This window comes from Stylophora pistillata, chromosome 11, assembly GCF_964205215.1.
Source record: "Stylophora pistillata chromosome 11, jaStyPist1.2, whole genome shotgun sequence".
Taxonomy (NCBI): Eukaryota; Metazoa; Cnidaria; class Anthozoa; order Scleractinia; family Pocilloporidae; genus Stylophora; species Stylophora pistillata.
In genome coordinates, this window is record NC_142529.1 from 10656339 (window position 1) to 10672805 (window position 16467).

At 39.8% G+C, this 16467-nt stretch overlaps 1 protein-coding gene across 1 annotated transcript; it reads left to right on the forward strand.

The window, feature by feature from the left end:
• Positions 1–1014: 1014 nt before the first annotated feature.
• Positions 1015–16311, forward strand: LOC148719995 (uncharacterized). Its single transcript, XM_088738297.1, has 10 exons — positions 1015–1072; positions 2432–2493; positions 3666–3730; positions 6159–6227; positions 6490–6555; positions 7170–7331; positions 9330–9407; positions 10364–10431; positions 10733–14923; positions 15280–16311. The coding sequence occupies exons 4-9, from the start codon at positions 6161–6163 to the stop codon at positions 14909–14911; spliced, it is 4620 nt and encodes a 1539-aa protein (XP_088594423.1). The 5' UTR covers positions 1015–1072; positions 2432–2493; positions 3666–3730; positions 6159–6160; the 3' UTR covers positions 14912–14923; positions 15280–16311.
• The last annotated feature ends 156 nt before the right edge of the window (positions 16312–16467 follow it).

The following is a 16467-nucleotide window of genomic DNA, read 5'->3' on the forward strand; positions in this document are numbered from 1 at the left end:
TAGCAGTGATCTAAGAATATAATAGTTGGCATCTTCTAGCCGATTCACTAGCACTTTCCTCACTCCAAGAAAGAGGGGGCAACAGTATTCAAAATGAGGGAGAATTTTTATAGAGCCTTAACATAACATCGCCAGGGACAAAACGCCTAATTCTTCTGAGTGCGCCACTTTTAGCGTATACCTTTTGCAGCTGTTTAGTAATGTGATCCTTGAAAGATAGCATGCTATCAAGTTTAACGCCAAGTGTTTTGATAGATGGCAGTGTCTCAGTGACAGTTCGCGGACCAACCCGTTCCCAAAACCCTCCACAAGCTTTAGTGTGCGTCTACCGCGAACGGTGTGTGACTTTGTATGTATATTAGGCGTAATAGCCATCGAATTTCTTTTGCGTACATCAAGACAGGAATTGTCCACGAAGTCAGCCATTGCTTTAAACCATACGCTTACAGTTCACGCATGCGCTGTAGTGGAACTGCGTTTTGTTACTGAAGGCAAAAAAAAAAAAAGAAAAAAAAAGAAGAAAAAACGGAGCCGAATTTATACATCGGGCGTTTCCTTCGAGTCCAACCGCGTGCAATGAAGAGGCACGTGAAGCAGGGTCGAGGAGAATAGACCACCCCATACACTTCTTTTCAAGTAAGACGATAGCAACGGAAAGGCTGGTTTTGGTCGATTTCATTTCTGAAATAAATCTTGATTTTACACTTAGAGCTCACGCTCTGAATACAACCTTTGGAAAGACATGATTCTTAATGACCAGCCACACTAGCGCAAAAAATTAAATTGAAAAGGATGAAGATTAACATAGTTGTGCCATACTTCAGATTTATGAAAATGAAAGGCTGAAATATGACGTCCGAGTCCAAGTTGGCAAATAAATAGTGAAATGGCATAGCCGCAAAATAAACTCATGACTTACGAATGAGTCGAAAGAAACAGTTCATAATTTTCGATTTCTGCCGACTTCGTCATGCTTATAATAGTATTCAGCTTCTTCAAAACTGCTCGTGTTACCGAGTGAACCATTTTGTTACAAGGTTGCGGGAAAAATCACATTTTCACAAGAGTTAAGGTGAGAACTGAATTAGTTAGTTAGGATATAAGAGATATACAATGTTAAGCGGGTAGTGATTAAACGTATAGGTTGAAATAAGTTAAATATAAGACAAAAAAATCAAAGAAATATATTTATTCGTCATAAGCGTATTTTGACAAGCCCGTAGGGCGAGTCAAAATACAAATAACGAGTAAAAATACTCAGCGATGCTACACAACAAAACGTCCAATAAGTTATTTCTTATCCAACACGCCAAATTGCTATTTCAGTGCGGGGGAATTTCAAGGATATTTATTTACGGGGAGTGCGTGACGCAAGTATGCGAAGTGCCGCGGAACGCAATTACCGCGTTTCTATTTTCTTCGATAAATGAAGAAATTTCTCGGTCGTCGAGCTGTTTTTCTTTGTTCGATTCGTCTAATAAACTTGGATGTATATTTTCCAGCCATTTTTTTTCGTCACTTCAATCTAATTCTTCGCCTGCGCGATGCGAGAAAACCTGTTTAACCGGTTCTCTGGAGTACAAATACAGCGCGATATTTGTACTCGTATATGGCGTTATTTGTACTCTACGGAGTGTAGTTGGATAACAAAGAGACATATTGAGTTTTCCTTGAGGATTCGAGCCTCTGAACTTCGGATTTTACGATGTGAAGCTCTACCATAGATCCACAGACATGCACCTGGCTCATATGAAACACGAGTCAATGTCGAAAGCGTCATGTCTGAAAATAGATAAAGAGAGTAAGTTTTGAACTCCTTCGTCGAATGAAGAAATTCAAGGGGAGATCTGCAGGTTTAGAGATTGAATCCTCAAAGGGGCTCAGATTTATTCTTTTTTATATAATCGTGACAAGCGTAACAAACTGTTCTTAACTCGATCAACGAACAAGCAAACTAGTTCGTCTATTTCTTCTATTATCAGATTAAATGACAGAAAAATGTTCACAATGCTGATTATAGATACAAATAACAGAGTTTGAAGTAGCTGATTCATCTGCCTAGGAAGGATCTATGAAGCTACCATATGGTTGACTCCAGAATTATGACCGGCGCTTGTCACGTACGAATCCTAGTATATGGCCTCCCTTACCGCGATTGAACGCAGAATCTGGAAAAACTGCGGCTCTAAAACCCTTAAGAGAGACTCAGACTTCTCTTACACTGTCCCAGCTTGCAGAAATCTTCTTCAGTAAAATTTTTCTTAAAAGAGTTTTTAAATACTCTAAGTGTTTCTCCAAAAAGAAATGTTTCAGCAACGACCTGAATGTCTACATCTAGTATTTCTATAAGAAGTGCACGAACGTTATCCGGTGTAAGCTGTCAACGTTTTCGTTAGTAAACGCGTAACGCTTTGAATCTGTTTTCCTATAGTTTCAACGAAAAGTCACGTATCCTTCTTGGAAAAGAACGTTTTGGAGTTTTATTGCAAGCAGGTGAGTAAAGCTAATGCTGGTTGTCGTAACGGTTTTCCACAGAAAATATCACGCAAAAAACTGCTAATTGATGGCATTTCCATCCGGTTCTATATATAACCCGACGGTGATCAATGGATGTTACTTATCCTCCCAAAGTGAGGATGAATGCAATAAAAAAAAAACCATCAGAGATAATAACAGCTAAATTTATTTTTCTTTCGCACCAAATTTTCATTCTAGTGAGAGAAAACTAATTAATGTAGACTTAAGAAATATAGTTCGCCGTTCATAATGTTCTACGTTCACGTCCTCTGCATGAGCGGAAGAAAAAAAAAAACCGCTTTGGCGATTCCATAATAATTGTATAGGAATGAAATCTATAAAGGCATCGAATTAGGTCGCAAAATCTATATGTTTCACCGCAAATATCATCAGTGCAGAATTAGCGCGCGTCATTTACGCGAAATAAATTCACCATTATTATTTTTAGAGGTTTCATGGGGCTGTCAAGGTGAAAGCTAAAAAGTGAAAATTTGAGGAAATCCCAACACTTTTCACGGAAAGATAACGGGAAAGACTTTTATTTTATGCACAGTTTGTTAGCTCTACAACCCCCACAAGAGCTTAAAATGGAACATTTCCTAAAAGATATTGATGTAAATCCAACAATTTATTACGAGAATTATAGAAAAACCGAACAAAGAGAATATTTTGTTGATTAAACACTATATTCCTCCCAATAAATTGCGACAAGGGAAGCATTAACCCTATCTTTGGATTTTGTGAGCTAAGTTGTAGAGCAGTTTGATTCAATGTCACTTCTTTGCCACGATACTGTTTTCTAGCAAATCTGCGGTGCAATCAAGAGAACATGTCCTCTTGCTACAAGAATAAAACTCACGGGTTGACTTCACTCTTTTCGATTCAGTTTTATATGGCGGAGAGTGTCCTGTTCTGAGGAGAATCAGGATGTTGCGGATGTTTTCCGCCAAAAGGAAAATAACTGAGTCTAAATCGTAGGATGACTACATCATAATACAGAAAAATGCAAAAATAACTCTAAAAGGAAACAAACGAACAAAAAACAACAAATGAATGTACAAGATAACTTTTGATAAATAGCAGAAAAATTTTAATAACAAAAGTGGATATTACAGCGGGTTAAAACTTATTATTTTTGATACTTTCAGGCATTAACAACTGAAAAATGGCATCTTTTGGGGAATAAACGGATTCAGAGGATGACATTTGACAGGTACAGTTAGTTTTCATTATGTAATTTTTGACAGCAGTTTCAAGGCTGGGACGTTAAAAAAAAAAAAAAAATTGGAGTTTCAATTTCATTCGAATATTCCAGCTTTATTGTGAACTGCTTCGAGAGTATGCCACTTATGAATCCCTGATAAATTCCTTGGTTCCTCTCAATTGGTTTACAGCTGAAAAGTCCACGAACTATGCAATCTCCTCAGCAGAATGGATGGCATGTTGTATTTATAGCTAAACCAACCAACATTTCTAGAAAACGAAATTAAGCGTGACGACAAACGCTATGACAATAACAAAAATAAGAAAACAAAGACACGAGGAAATTACCAGATGAAACCGCGAGAGTCGTCGTAGCTTTCTTTGTTTTGACAGACATAAAGACATCTTGGCGACTCTGTTGGAGCAAGCGCTGCCGGAAAATCTGTACAACATGAACCAAATGCAAAAAACAATTTGACTGGCTCCTACAGTAAGAAGTATTAAACCTCCTAAAATTACCATTTTGCGGGATCAAAGCAGGAAATCACGAGAGAGCAAGTTTTGATTTTCCTTTTCGGCTAGCCGATCAGAGCACAAGATTCCCTTTATCTCGCTCACTCGCTGGTCTCACCGCATAAGAGCAACATAAAAATATGAGGAGAAAACGTCAATAGAAGCTGACGATAGTAAAAATTTTAACCCCGCAACGACGTTTGCTGCCAACTCTTGATCATGATCATGTTTGAAAATGAAACCTTGAGGACGTCACGATTTAATATTTTGGTTTTCCGATGGCTTGTGAACATGATTCGACCTTCTTCACAAAGCTCACCACCCTAGTCATGTTATCCTTCAGAGAAGTTAAATTTTAGTCTTCAGCAATTTGAAATATGTAACCACAAAGTAGTCACTCAAAATTCTAACTGGTTTTGGTTGGAATGCTTTTCGTACAGTAACGGACTGAATTAGCGCATGTGTTGACGTGTTTACATCATACGTGAGAGGGAAAAAATTTAGGCGCAGTAAATGCTAATAGTAGTGCAGAATACTGCTCTGAAAGGCGAGATCGCTACAACAGCTTAACACGAAAAATTTCAAAAACATCTCCCTAAAAATTATACAGCAACAAAGTTTTTTTTCTCGGCAACGCATTGAGAAATATTTTGTTTCAAATTTCCCAACATTTCACTTTCAGTCTACGTCGGTCAACCAAATGTTTTGTGGTAGACTTAATTCGCCCAGACTATTGACTTTGGAAAACGCAACAGGACGCCTTTGCTTCGCGTGCTGCTTCGGACAAGTTCCAGCTAAACGAGACGAAGTGTAAGGAAATGAGGATTTGTTTCAGTACAAAGGAGACTCTCGATCTTGATCCTATTAATTGTTAATAATGACAAGCAAATTGATATTGTTTCGCATGCTAAGATCCCTGCTGTAAATGTTTCGGGGTAAAGTATGTAGGGTATATCAGCTGTCAAGTCGTCTTCAGTGAAGTTCACTCGCTGCTGTGCGCCAAAGGACGAATGTTCTGTCCTCCATTAATTGCGCGATCAAAGCACCACCACCAAGAGAACATACACAGCATACTACTCTGGTCTTCTTTATACGTCTATAGCCTGTACTTCTGTCTCCTTACCACACTTTTGATATGAAAAAGCAACTTCGAAAACGTTTTTTCCTCATTAAGTCGACGTGTCGCGCTCAAAGCATAGTGCTGTACAAACGCATGGCTTTAGCCAATCAGCAACAGTGACTTAAGAGCTGAATATAAGAGGGCTTATCACTGGTCAAGAGTTCCCGCTAAAATCGCAAATGGGCGTTAACCCCTCCTATATACAGGACTCTCCTACCCTCCCCTTGCCATTTTGCATAAGGTTATGTACCCCCAAAGGCACTTCAATAAAACAGGAAACGACAAACCGAAACTCAAAATTTGTTTTACGTTTATTTGTTTTAGTTTAGGCAAAAAACGGAAAACGATAAAACGGAAGTCAATTTTCGATTTTCGTTTATTTGTTTTAGTTTAGGCAAAAAACAGAAAACGATAAAACGGAAGTCAATTTTCGTTTTTCTGTTTAAACTTGCACATCAAACGAAAAGCGGTAAACAGAAGTTGATTTTGTTTTTGGCTTTTTATCATAATGCAGAAGTAAAGAAATGATTGTTTCTAAAATTTTGGAAATTTTTGTAGATTTGACGTTTTCTTCTTTACATTAATCAGGTAAAGTGGTTTTGACTTCAAATTTAATAAAACGATATGTGTTTCAGGTAAAATCAGGTTCTGTACTGGTATAATGTGGAGTGAAAAAACAAAACAAGACTCTACATTGGCTTTGACTGTAGTTCAACATATATTATAACATTAAAAATAATGAGTGGACGAACCGTGCACGGACCGTACACGCATTCATTACAATCGATTCCGTTTTTATTTCTAGTTATGGCGGAAAGTAACCTCCCAACAACGGGAGAAGAAGTGGACTTGGACAATGAGCGTCAGGCCACAGGTGAGAGAAAGCAACAGAAAAAACTGCCAAATGAATATTTGAAGCGGTTTTAAGGCCGTTTGGTCGAGTGGTTGAGTAAGTCTTTAGTCTGGTTCGGCCTTTTCTTGGACAGTTACTCTTGAAGGTTTATAGCAGCTAAATAAATGCGCCGGTATCCTGGGTAACGAAACTCGCTACAGTTACCGAGTAAACGTGGAAACGCTGGAATCGCTTATAATTGTGGTCTCTAACAAGGGTACGTTAATTTTTATCATAATTTCAGCAACAAAGGAATGTGAAGCCACTTCAACTGACTGGAAAATAGATGTACAAGATGACCCTTTAAGAGGTGAGAGAACCAGTGCCTGATAAGAGTCATGCTATCAACAATATTATATGTGAACTATCGATCATTCCTTTGAACAAGTGATCACCACCTTGACCGGGCGATTCGCCACTTCCAATTTGAGTATTCTGCAGGAGGTTTATCTTTGATCCTCAAAAGTTTCATGATAACTTTAAGAATTGAATCGAAAGTTCTTGAAACTTTTTGGAATCTTACAATCATAGTTTCCTTCGAGGATGTCATGAAAGCGGGGAAGGGCTCGAAGGACGATTCGCGTTTTCCGCCGAAGTATTTCCACCGTACTTCACCCACAGCATCCAAGAGTACTAATCTCCAGCAAATGGTGTAAAAGGGGTTTGGAAAGCTTCTATAAATAAAAGCCAACCGAATAACTTTACTTAATAGTCAAGATACAGCGACGACTTCCCATAACTACATATGTTTTACTTAAAGAAGTGCGTAAATAATTGTTTCCGAAATCTTCTCTCCTTTTCTGGAGAGCTCTAAGCTTCTTTACATCATAAAAGTTCGTTTTTAGGCAACAAAGGTTGGCATTATCCGTAAAAAGTCGTTGCATTCATTTCAAAACCATTAACACTCGAGCGGCATGTTTTCAGATATAGCGAAAGTATGTCTCGAGGAAGGAAACATAGAATACAGAAAAGGACAAACTAATGACGCGATAAACTCTTACACGGAAGGACTTCGAGTGAACTGCAAAGATACACGGCTAAACGCCAAGCTTTATAGCAACAGGGCAGCAGCTCATTTCCATTTGGGTAAGAATTTCTTGCTAAAACTACTAAATTCTCCATGTAGCGTAAGATAATGAAATCAAAAAGTCTGGAACCATTCACATCATGATTTATCGACGCCTACAGTTCTTTCCGCATTTTATTTAAAGACAATAGTAACTTGAATATCTCGTGTCGAACGAAACGCAGAAATGTTCTGCAAAGAAGCAATTTTAAGAAAACCGCCTTTCGTCGCATTTTTTGAGAATTTCCTAACTTATAAGTGGTAGAAGAGCCCTCTTGCACGAAATGGCGCCCACTCTTGCCAGGCTTGGTCACAGACCTCGTGATTTAAATTTTTCCGAAGAAATTTGCGCTATTTCCAGTGACCCTCAGGGATTTTCTCTTGGTTAATGAAGGTTGCTCTCGCCGGGTTTCGAGTCCTAAGGAGACTCTTTCGTTTGGGACAACGTGGGAATCTCTCAGAAAATCTGATAATGATGACAATAATCAGAATAATATTCGCGATTTAATGTGATATTTTTGCTAAGGACGTTAACCAAAACAGAGATATCGTCAAATGCGACACCCCAGATTTCATTAAAAAAGACTTTCTGGATCACGGTTATTTATCAGAACTCTTCGGAAGTACTCACACCAGCCTGCCGAGATGATTATCTTGGCTTGAGAGATTCGCCAGAGACAATAGCTTGGACGATTTCTCAGTTACGAGTAGATGATTTTTCAAACTCATGCAGGCTGTGGTGGGAAAAGCGAGAGGTCCTCTCAAAACATGCTGTGGAAAATAATAAAACGTAGTCTAAGCATGTAGAGATAAAATAAATTATTAAAAACTAGATCATTGGATAATGCAATTCAAGACTTTTTAGTGGCTTAGCCATTATGGTATATCAGCCAATATACCATAATCTACAAATATGGTAAGCGTACGTGTCAGCTTAAAATTAAAAGGGAGCTAAAAATTTAATAAAATTTAATAATGTAATTCGACGTTTTCAATAACACAATTATTCCACTCGCGCTTGTTGGATATGAGATGATTATAGCCAACTCGGCGCTACGCGCCTCGTTGGCTCTCTATTATCTCATATCCAACGCGCGCTCGTGGAATAATTGTTAATTATTAAAAACTAAATCATTGGATAATGCAATTCAAGACTTTTTATTGGCTTAGCCATTATGGTATATCAACCAATATACCATAATCTACAAATATGGTGAGCGTACGTGTCAGCTTAAAATTAAAAGGAAGCTAAGAATTTAATAAAATTTAATAGTTTAATTCAACGTTTTTAATAAAACAATTATTCCACTCGCGCTTGTTGGATATGAGATGATTATAGCCAACTCGGCGCTACGCGCCTCGTTGGCTCTCTATCATCTCATATCCAACGCGCGCTAGTGGAATAATTGTTAATTATACAAAAATCGAAATTTCCAAATCCAAGCCAACTACTCATCTTTAACTCAGATCTTCAAGTTTTCAAAGAACAACGCGAAGTATTTTTCATCCTGTAAAGACTTATTCCTCGACATCTTATTCACTTACTAAAATATTACAAAAAAAATAGGAAAATCACAAATAAAAAACTTGGGTATGCGTTGGGTTATTGAGCCTAAGAAACAAAATCCTGCATGGGACCAAAATGATACAAAAAACGGGTAGAGGTGCTTCTTTGATCAATATTCCTCTCATCAAACATGTAACGTGTGTAGAATCGTCTAAGATGAACTTTGTGAGTTGAGTTGTGATCAAACTCAGTTAATTACGACCAATGACCAGTTTTAAAATGTCAATAGGTCAAGAAGCAACAATCGATTGTGTGGCTACATTTCTTCAGTGTCGTTTGCAGATTTTCAAGTGGTACAAAGGAGGGTAAAACCGAAAACCGTCTCTTCTCTTAATTTTACCCAGTAAAATGACTGTCACCTGGTTTCAAGGATAAACAAATAAACGGATGTCACTCGTAAATTGCAATCGATGTGTAACGACCACTTACACTTAACTTCTGAATGTCATAGGAAACTACGAGGAATGTCTCAGTGATGCAACAGTTTCTGTTCAGTTGGAACCCAATTTAATGAAAGCTATAAAGAAAGGTGGGTTTTTCAACCATAGGTCATCAAAACCCTTTCAGCGATTTTGTCGAAAGGGACTTCACTTCACCTCAGGTGTCAATGATATTCGGCGCGGAAATGTGTGCTATACTTCAAGTTAGGGTCAACAAGTTTGCAGTTGAACATGTATAGATCCCACAAGATAATTTGGTTGACTTCACCCCAGGTGTCAATGATATATATGAACCTATATTGATGCCATAAGATAATTTGGTTGACTTCACCCCAGGTGTCAATGATATATATGAACCTATATTGATGCCATAAGATAATTTGGTTGACTTCACCCCAGGTGTCAATGATATATATGAACCTCTATTGATGCCATAAGATAATTTGGTTGACTTCACCCCAGGTGTCAATGATATATATGAAACTATATTGATGCCATAAGATAATTTGGTTGACTTCACCCCCAGGTGTCAATGATATATATGAACCTATATTGATGCCACAAGATAATTTAGTTGACTTCACCCCAGGTGTCAATTATATATATGAACCTATATTGCTGCCATAAGATAATTTGGTTGACTTCACCCCAGGTGCCAATGATATAGATGAACCTATATTCAGTTTATAGTATAAATTGGCCACCATAAAGACGTTTCGAGCGTTAACCCCTCGTCAGAACGCTCTGACGAAGGGCCAACGCTAAAATCGTTGGCTCCAAAAACTCTCTTCGGTGGCCGATTGACATTGCCAACTCAGCAAATAAAACAAATCATTTTGTTATACCCCCACCAACGCAGCGCCATTGTTTCTTTAGAAACGAACCCACAATATTGGCAACAGTTTTGCATTAGTTCTTATTATTCACTTTAAGCCCTCCCACTAGTTCAAATTGCCGGAAAAAAACACTAAGTCGATATTTTCTTATATTTTTATATTAATGATGATGAAATACCTCTAACCACCCATTATTTACTTGTTTTCAGGAGCCAACGCGTGTGTCAAGCTTTGCTTGTATAAAGACGCAAGGAGCTGGTTGTGCACAGGATTGGCCGTATCCTTTGCATTGATAAATGTTTCAAACGTTACACGCAAAGTAAAGCAGGCAATATTTACTAACGGCGCACTGAGCAGTGCCAAGGAGCGGAGTTTAAAAAGCCCCGGTTGGTGTGTCTAGATGTAAATCACCCTGTCGTCTAAAACTAAGCAGTCACTTGCACTAGGAGAGCTCGCTGAGAGTGTTCTTAAGAAAGTAAGTCTATTATCTACACCTCTACCCAATATTCCATTATTTCTGAAAAGCACATTTCCTCTAAAATCCTCTTATCAGCTAATTAACCTCAACTCGCTTTAAGATTGATGATAACAACAAGCTTCTGCTAGATTTACTAAGCAAGACTGACGCTGAACTAAAGGCCAGGGAGAGACCAACCTATGGCAATCTCGGCGACGCTTATTTTCGTCTAGGACAGTTCAAAACAGCAATCGGGTACCATCAACGTGATCTAGAAATTGCTAAAGAAGTGGGAGACAAGGCCGGAGAGGGAACAAGTTATGGCAATCTCGGCTGCGCTTATTCTCGTCTAGGACAGTTCAAAACAGCAATCGGGTACCATCAACGTCATCTAGAAATTGCTAAAGAAGTGGAAGACAGGGCCGGAGAGGGAAGAAGTTATGGCAATCTTGGCTGCGCTTATTCTCGTCTAGGACAATTTAAAACAGCAATCGGGTACCATCAACGTCATCTAGAAATTGCTAAAGAAGTGGGAGACAAGGCCGGAGAGGGAACAACTTATGGCAATCTCGGCTGCGCTTATGATAGTCTAGGGCAGTTCAAAACAGCAATCGGGTACCATCAACGTGATCTAGAAATTGCTAAAGAAGTGGAAGACAGGGCCGGAGAGGGAAGAAGTTATGGCAATCTCGGCTGGGCTTATTTTCGTCTAGGACAGTTTAAAACAGCAATCGGGTACCATCAACGTCATCTAAAAATTGCTAAAGAATTGGGAGACAAGGCCGGAGAGGGAAGAAGTTATGGCAATCTCGGCTGCGCTAATTCTCGTCTAGGACAGTTCAAAACAGCAATCGGGTACCATCAACGTCATCTAGAAATTGCTAGAGAAGTGGAAGACAGGACCGGAGAGGGAAGAAGTTATGGCAATCTCGGCTGGGCTTATTTTCGTCTAGGACAGTTTAAAACAGCAATCGGGTACCATCAACGTCATCTAGAAATTGCTAACGAAGTGGGAGACAAGGCCGGAGAGGGAAGAAGTTATGGCAATCTCGGCTGCGCTTATTCGCGTCTAGGACAGTTCAAAAGAGCAATCAGGTGCCATCAATGTCATCTAGAAATTGCTAAAGAAGTGGAAGACAGGGCCGGAGAGGGAACAAGTTATGGCAATCTCGGCTGCGCTTATTCTCGTCTAGGACAGTTCAAAACAGCAATCGGGTACCATCAACGTCATGTAGAAATTGCTAAAGAAGTGGGAGACAAGGCCGGAGAGGGAAGAAGTTATGCCAATCTCGGCTGCGCTTATTCTCGTCTAGGACAGTTCAAAACAGCAATCGGGTACCATCAACGTCATCTAAAAATTGCTAAAGAAGTGGGAGACAAGGCCGGAGAGGGAACAACTTATGGCAATCTCGGCTGCGCTTATGATAGTCTAGGACAGTTCAAAACAGCAATCGGGTACCATCAACGTGATCTAGAAATTGCTAAAGAAGTGGGAGACAAGGCCGGAGAGGGAACAAGTTATGCTAATCTCGGCTGCGCTTATGATAGTCTAGGACAGTTCAAAACAGCAATCGGGTACCATCAACGTCATCTAGAAATTGCTAAAGAAGTGGAAGACAGGGCCGGAGAGGGAAGAAGTTATGGCAATCTCGGCTGGGCTTATTTTCGTCTAGGACAGTTTAAAACAGCAATCGGGTACCATCAACGTCATCTAAAAATTGCTAAAGAATTGGGAGACAAGGCCGGAGAGGGAAGAAGTTATGGCAATCTCGGCTGCGCTAATTCTCGTCTAGGACAGTTCAAAACAGCAATCGGGTACCATCAACGTCATCTAGAAATTGCTAGAGAAGTGGAAGACAGGACCGGAGAGGGAAGAAGTTATGGCAATCTCGGCTGGGCTTATTTTCGTCTAGGACAGTTTAAAACAGCAATCGGGTACCATCAACGTCATCTAGAAATTGCTAACGAAGTGGGAGACAAGGCCGGAGAGGGAAGAAGTTATGGCAATCTCGGCTGCGCTTATTCGCGTCTAGGACAGTTCAAAAGAGCAATCAGGTGCCATCAATGTCATCTAGAAATTGCTAAAGAAGTGGAAGACAGGGCCGGAGAGGGAACAAGTTATGGCAATCTCGGCTGCGCTTATTCTCGTCTAGGACAGTTCAAAACAGCAATCGGGTACCATCAACGTCATGTAGAAATTGCTAAAGAAGTGGGAGACAAGGCCGGAGAGGGAAGAAGTTATGCCAATCTCGGCTGCGCTTATTCTCGTCTAGGACAGTTCAAAACAGCAATCGGGTACCATCAACGTCATCTAAAAATTGCTAAAGAAGTGGGAGACAAGGCCGGAGAGGGAACAACTTATGGCAATCTCGGCTGCGCTTATGATAGTCTAGGACAGTTCAAAACAGCAATCGGGTACCATCAACGTGATCTAGAAATTGCTAAAGAAGTGGGAGACAAGGCCGGAGAGGGAACAAGTTATGCTAATCTCGGCTGCGCTTATGATAGTCTAGGACAGTTCAAAACAGCAATCGGGTACCATCAACGTCATCTAGAAATTGCTAAAGAAGTGGGAGACAAGGCCGGAGAGGGAAGAAGTTATGGCAATCTCGGCTGCGCTTATTCTCGTCTAGGACAGTTTAAAACTGCAATCGAGTACCATCAACATGATCTAGAAATTGCTAAAGAAGTGGGAGACAAGGCCGGAGAGGGAAGAAGTTATGGCAATCTCGGCTGGGCTTATTTTCGTCTAGGACAGTTTAAAACAGCAATCGGGTACCATCAACGTCATCTAGAAATTGCTAAAGAAGTGGGAGACAAGGCAGGAGAGGCAGGCTCACACTTTTCTCTTGGTATAAGTTTGGAATCTGAAGGGAATCTCATGAGAGCGCTTGACCACTGTCGTTCGAGTGTAAGGATTTATGATGATATCAGGGATAGTCTTCAACCTAATGACAACTGGAAGATTTGCTATCGCAATCAGCACAAAGATGCATACACAGCTTTCTGGCGCATAAACCTTAGGCTTGATGAAGTTGTCAAAGCTCTCTTTACCGCAGAAAAAGGACGTGCTCAAGCTCTGAGAGATCTTATCAACTCGAAATATAAGGTTGGAGACTATTCAGAAAATACCAGCCCAGACGTTTTTCTGAGTCGTGTTCCATCTACTACAGTTTTCATCGCCATTAGTGGGCCTTGCGTTTACTTCTGGATTTTCCTTAGCAATGATAACGTCCAGCTGAGAAAGGTACATGTCAATAATTACAGATATCAGGAAGAATTGGAATTTTTCATCGAGCAGATGAACAGAAACGCCCTTAAGGAGATCGGTTCTAGTAGAGATGCTGTAACCGGTGAGAATCGGCCGATTGATTCGCTGAAAGAGGAGGAGGTGGCGAACGATATGATTCGAATCGATGTGAAGTCTTCACAATCAACTGCTCTGCAGAAGCTGTATGATATCATCATTACTCCCATCGCTGATCTGATCGACAGTAAAGTGCTCACAGTTGTCCCTGAGGGGCCATTTTGCCTTGTACCTTATGCAGCTCTAGAGGACCCGAAGTCAACATACCTAAGTGACTCTCTCAGAATTCGCATGCTTCCGTCCCTGACGACTCTACGATTAATTAATGATTGCCCAGCTGAATTCCACATGAAGACTGGTGCTTTGCTTGTCGGCGACCCATGTTTTAAACATATCCTTCATCAGGGAAAACCGTTGATACAACTGCCAGGAGCAAAGAAAGAAGTTGCGATGATCGGACGAATCCTCAATACTTCCCCACTAATAAGAGAAATGGCCTCAAAAGATGAAGTTTTAAAACGACTTTCATCGGTGGCTTTAGTACACATTGCAGCGCATGGTAAAATGGAAACTGGAGAAATCCTATTGGCTCCAAACACCGCAAGAGAAAACCCTCAGCCTCAAGAGACTGACTATCTAATGACAATGAAAGATGTTTTAGAGGTTGGGCTGCGGGCGCAACTAGTTGTTCTAAGTTGTTGTTACACTGCCCGTGGGGAGGTCATGGCCGAGGGTGTGGTCGGCATCGCGCGAGCATTTTTGGGTGCCGGAGCTAGATCGGTTGTGGTAACGTTGTGGGCGATTGAAGACGAGGCAACCCTGGAGTTCATGAGTTTCTTCTACGATGCACTGGTTAAAGGCAAGAGGGCAAGTGAAGCTCTTAATGAAGCCATGAAGTGTATGAGAGAATCTGGAAATTTCAAGGAGGTGAAGCAGTGGGCACCATTCGTACTCATTGGTGATGATGTTCACCTGGATTTCAAGGAAATTTAGATGCTGAACCATGTAATTACTCTGTTTATAACTTTGATTCAGTACTAAGCGACTTCAGATCAGAAAGATAGCTTTATATGTGGGAAGAGATGCTTTTCTTTGCCATGCGATTCTTTTTCTTCAGGCTAGAGTTTCCTTGTTGCACGAGCAAATTGACATGGCATGCAAATGACTAGCAACATTTTCTACCATATGGTTTTTCGTAGAAAACAAGAGAGGTTAAAAATTACTTTCGTTCGAATTGATCCTGTTATGCAGTGTCTCGTCTTATTTCGCATAGCCGAATTAAGGAAAGAGATTTACGGAAATTCAACAAGCTCCCTTAAGTTTGCTCTTCTCAACGTATTTTTTTTATTATTATTTTTCAGTTAAGGAAGTGAGCCTTGAAGAAAGAAAGCTGATGCAGTTTAAAGTTGTCTGTAGACGTTTGTAACAAAACCCACTGGGCTTCCGATGAAATGTCTGTGGCGGTCTTCTTTTCAAAACAGGGAGAACCAAACGACGGTCCAATCTAAAAATTCAAGAAGAGCCCCTGTAGATTTCTATTGTTTCAAAAATTGTTTCTTCGCTTCCAGAAATGCTCTTGAATTTTGGACATATCAAAGAGAAAGAACTTTGAAGTGTGTTGATGTCTGATTCAAATTAGTTTATTCTGTTTTTTTTTCTAATAAGTGATGTCTTAAAATTATCACGACTGGCTAGGTAGCTGTAATGTAATATGAATGAAGTCGTTACCTATAAACACATTTTTAGGTGTTGCATTTTCGTCTAAGTCGAATAGGTTTCTTTTTTTAAAATTTTTCTTAATCCATTTTTGCCGTATAGCTGAGTGAAAGTTATATGCTTGTACAGATAGTTTCCAGAGAACTTGAAGAGCAATCAGTTGTCCCGCAATTGTTCGATAATCTTAGTTCTAGACGAGTTGAAATTGCGTGACTAACTTTTCGAGGAATTTTACCTAGTTATTTGTTCTCGAAGTTATTTTCTGCATCTTATCAATTCGTTTTGTCAGACTTTGAGCGCCTGATTCTAACTGTTATGGCCAAGGTTTAACCTTGTTTTTACCAATATTTAGAAAGATTTCTCTTTTGCGTTTGATTGCGATAAATTGTACCTTGTGTAAATGTATCAGATACATTTTAAGAATGCTGTTAAAAACCAATTGTTCAGTTGGAAAACGAAAAGCTTCAATGAATAATTTAATTTTCTTTTCTTTTTATTCGGAAACGGCATGGCAGTTTCAAAATTATGTCTTAAACGAATTGTCGAGGGGAAAAGTTCAGAAAGTTTAGTTGGAGCCGGATGATATTATATCAGGTCACTCCAATTGTTGTATTGACCTGTTTTTCACTTTCTTTGTAATTGCTTTTGCATTAAATGCCGTTGTTTAAGTTACAGAAGAGTGGATTTTGGAATTTATTGACGGGGTTGTGCTGCATTGTCAGGGAAGAGATATCTGCCAAACAAAAGGAAACAATCACAACAAAAACAACAGCAACAACAAAATAAATTTTCTGGTATGTTAGCCGCTCCAATCTCCTGTGGGGAGAAAAAGC

What these genes read in the sequence shown, in the direction of transcription:
- LOC148719995 (XM_088738297.1), top strand. Translation starts at nt 6,161, where the DNA reads ATGGCGGAAAGTAACCTCCCAACAACGGGAGAAGAAGTGGACTTGGAC. An exon ending in AATGAAAGCTATAAAGAAAG is followed by an intron (nt 9,408 to 10,363) that starts GTGGGTTTTTCA and finishes ACTTGTTTTCAG; the next exon opens with GAGCCAACGCGTGTGTCAAG. An exon ending in GGTTGTGCACAGGATTGGCC is followed by an intron (nt 10,432 to 10,732) that starts GTATCCTTTGCA and finishes ACTCGCTTTAAG; the next exon opens with ATTGATGATAACAACAAGCT.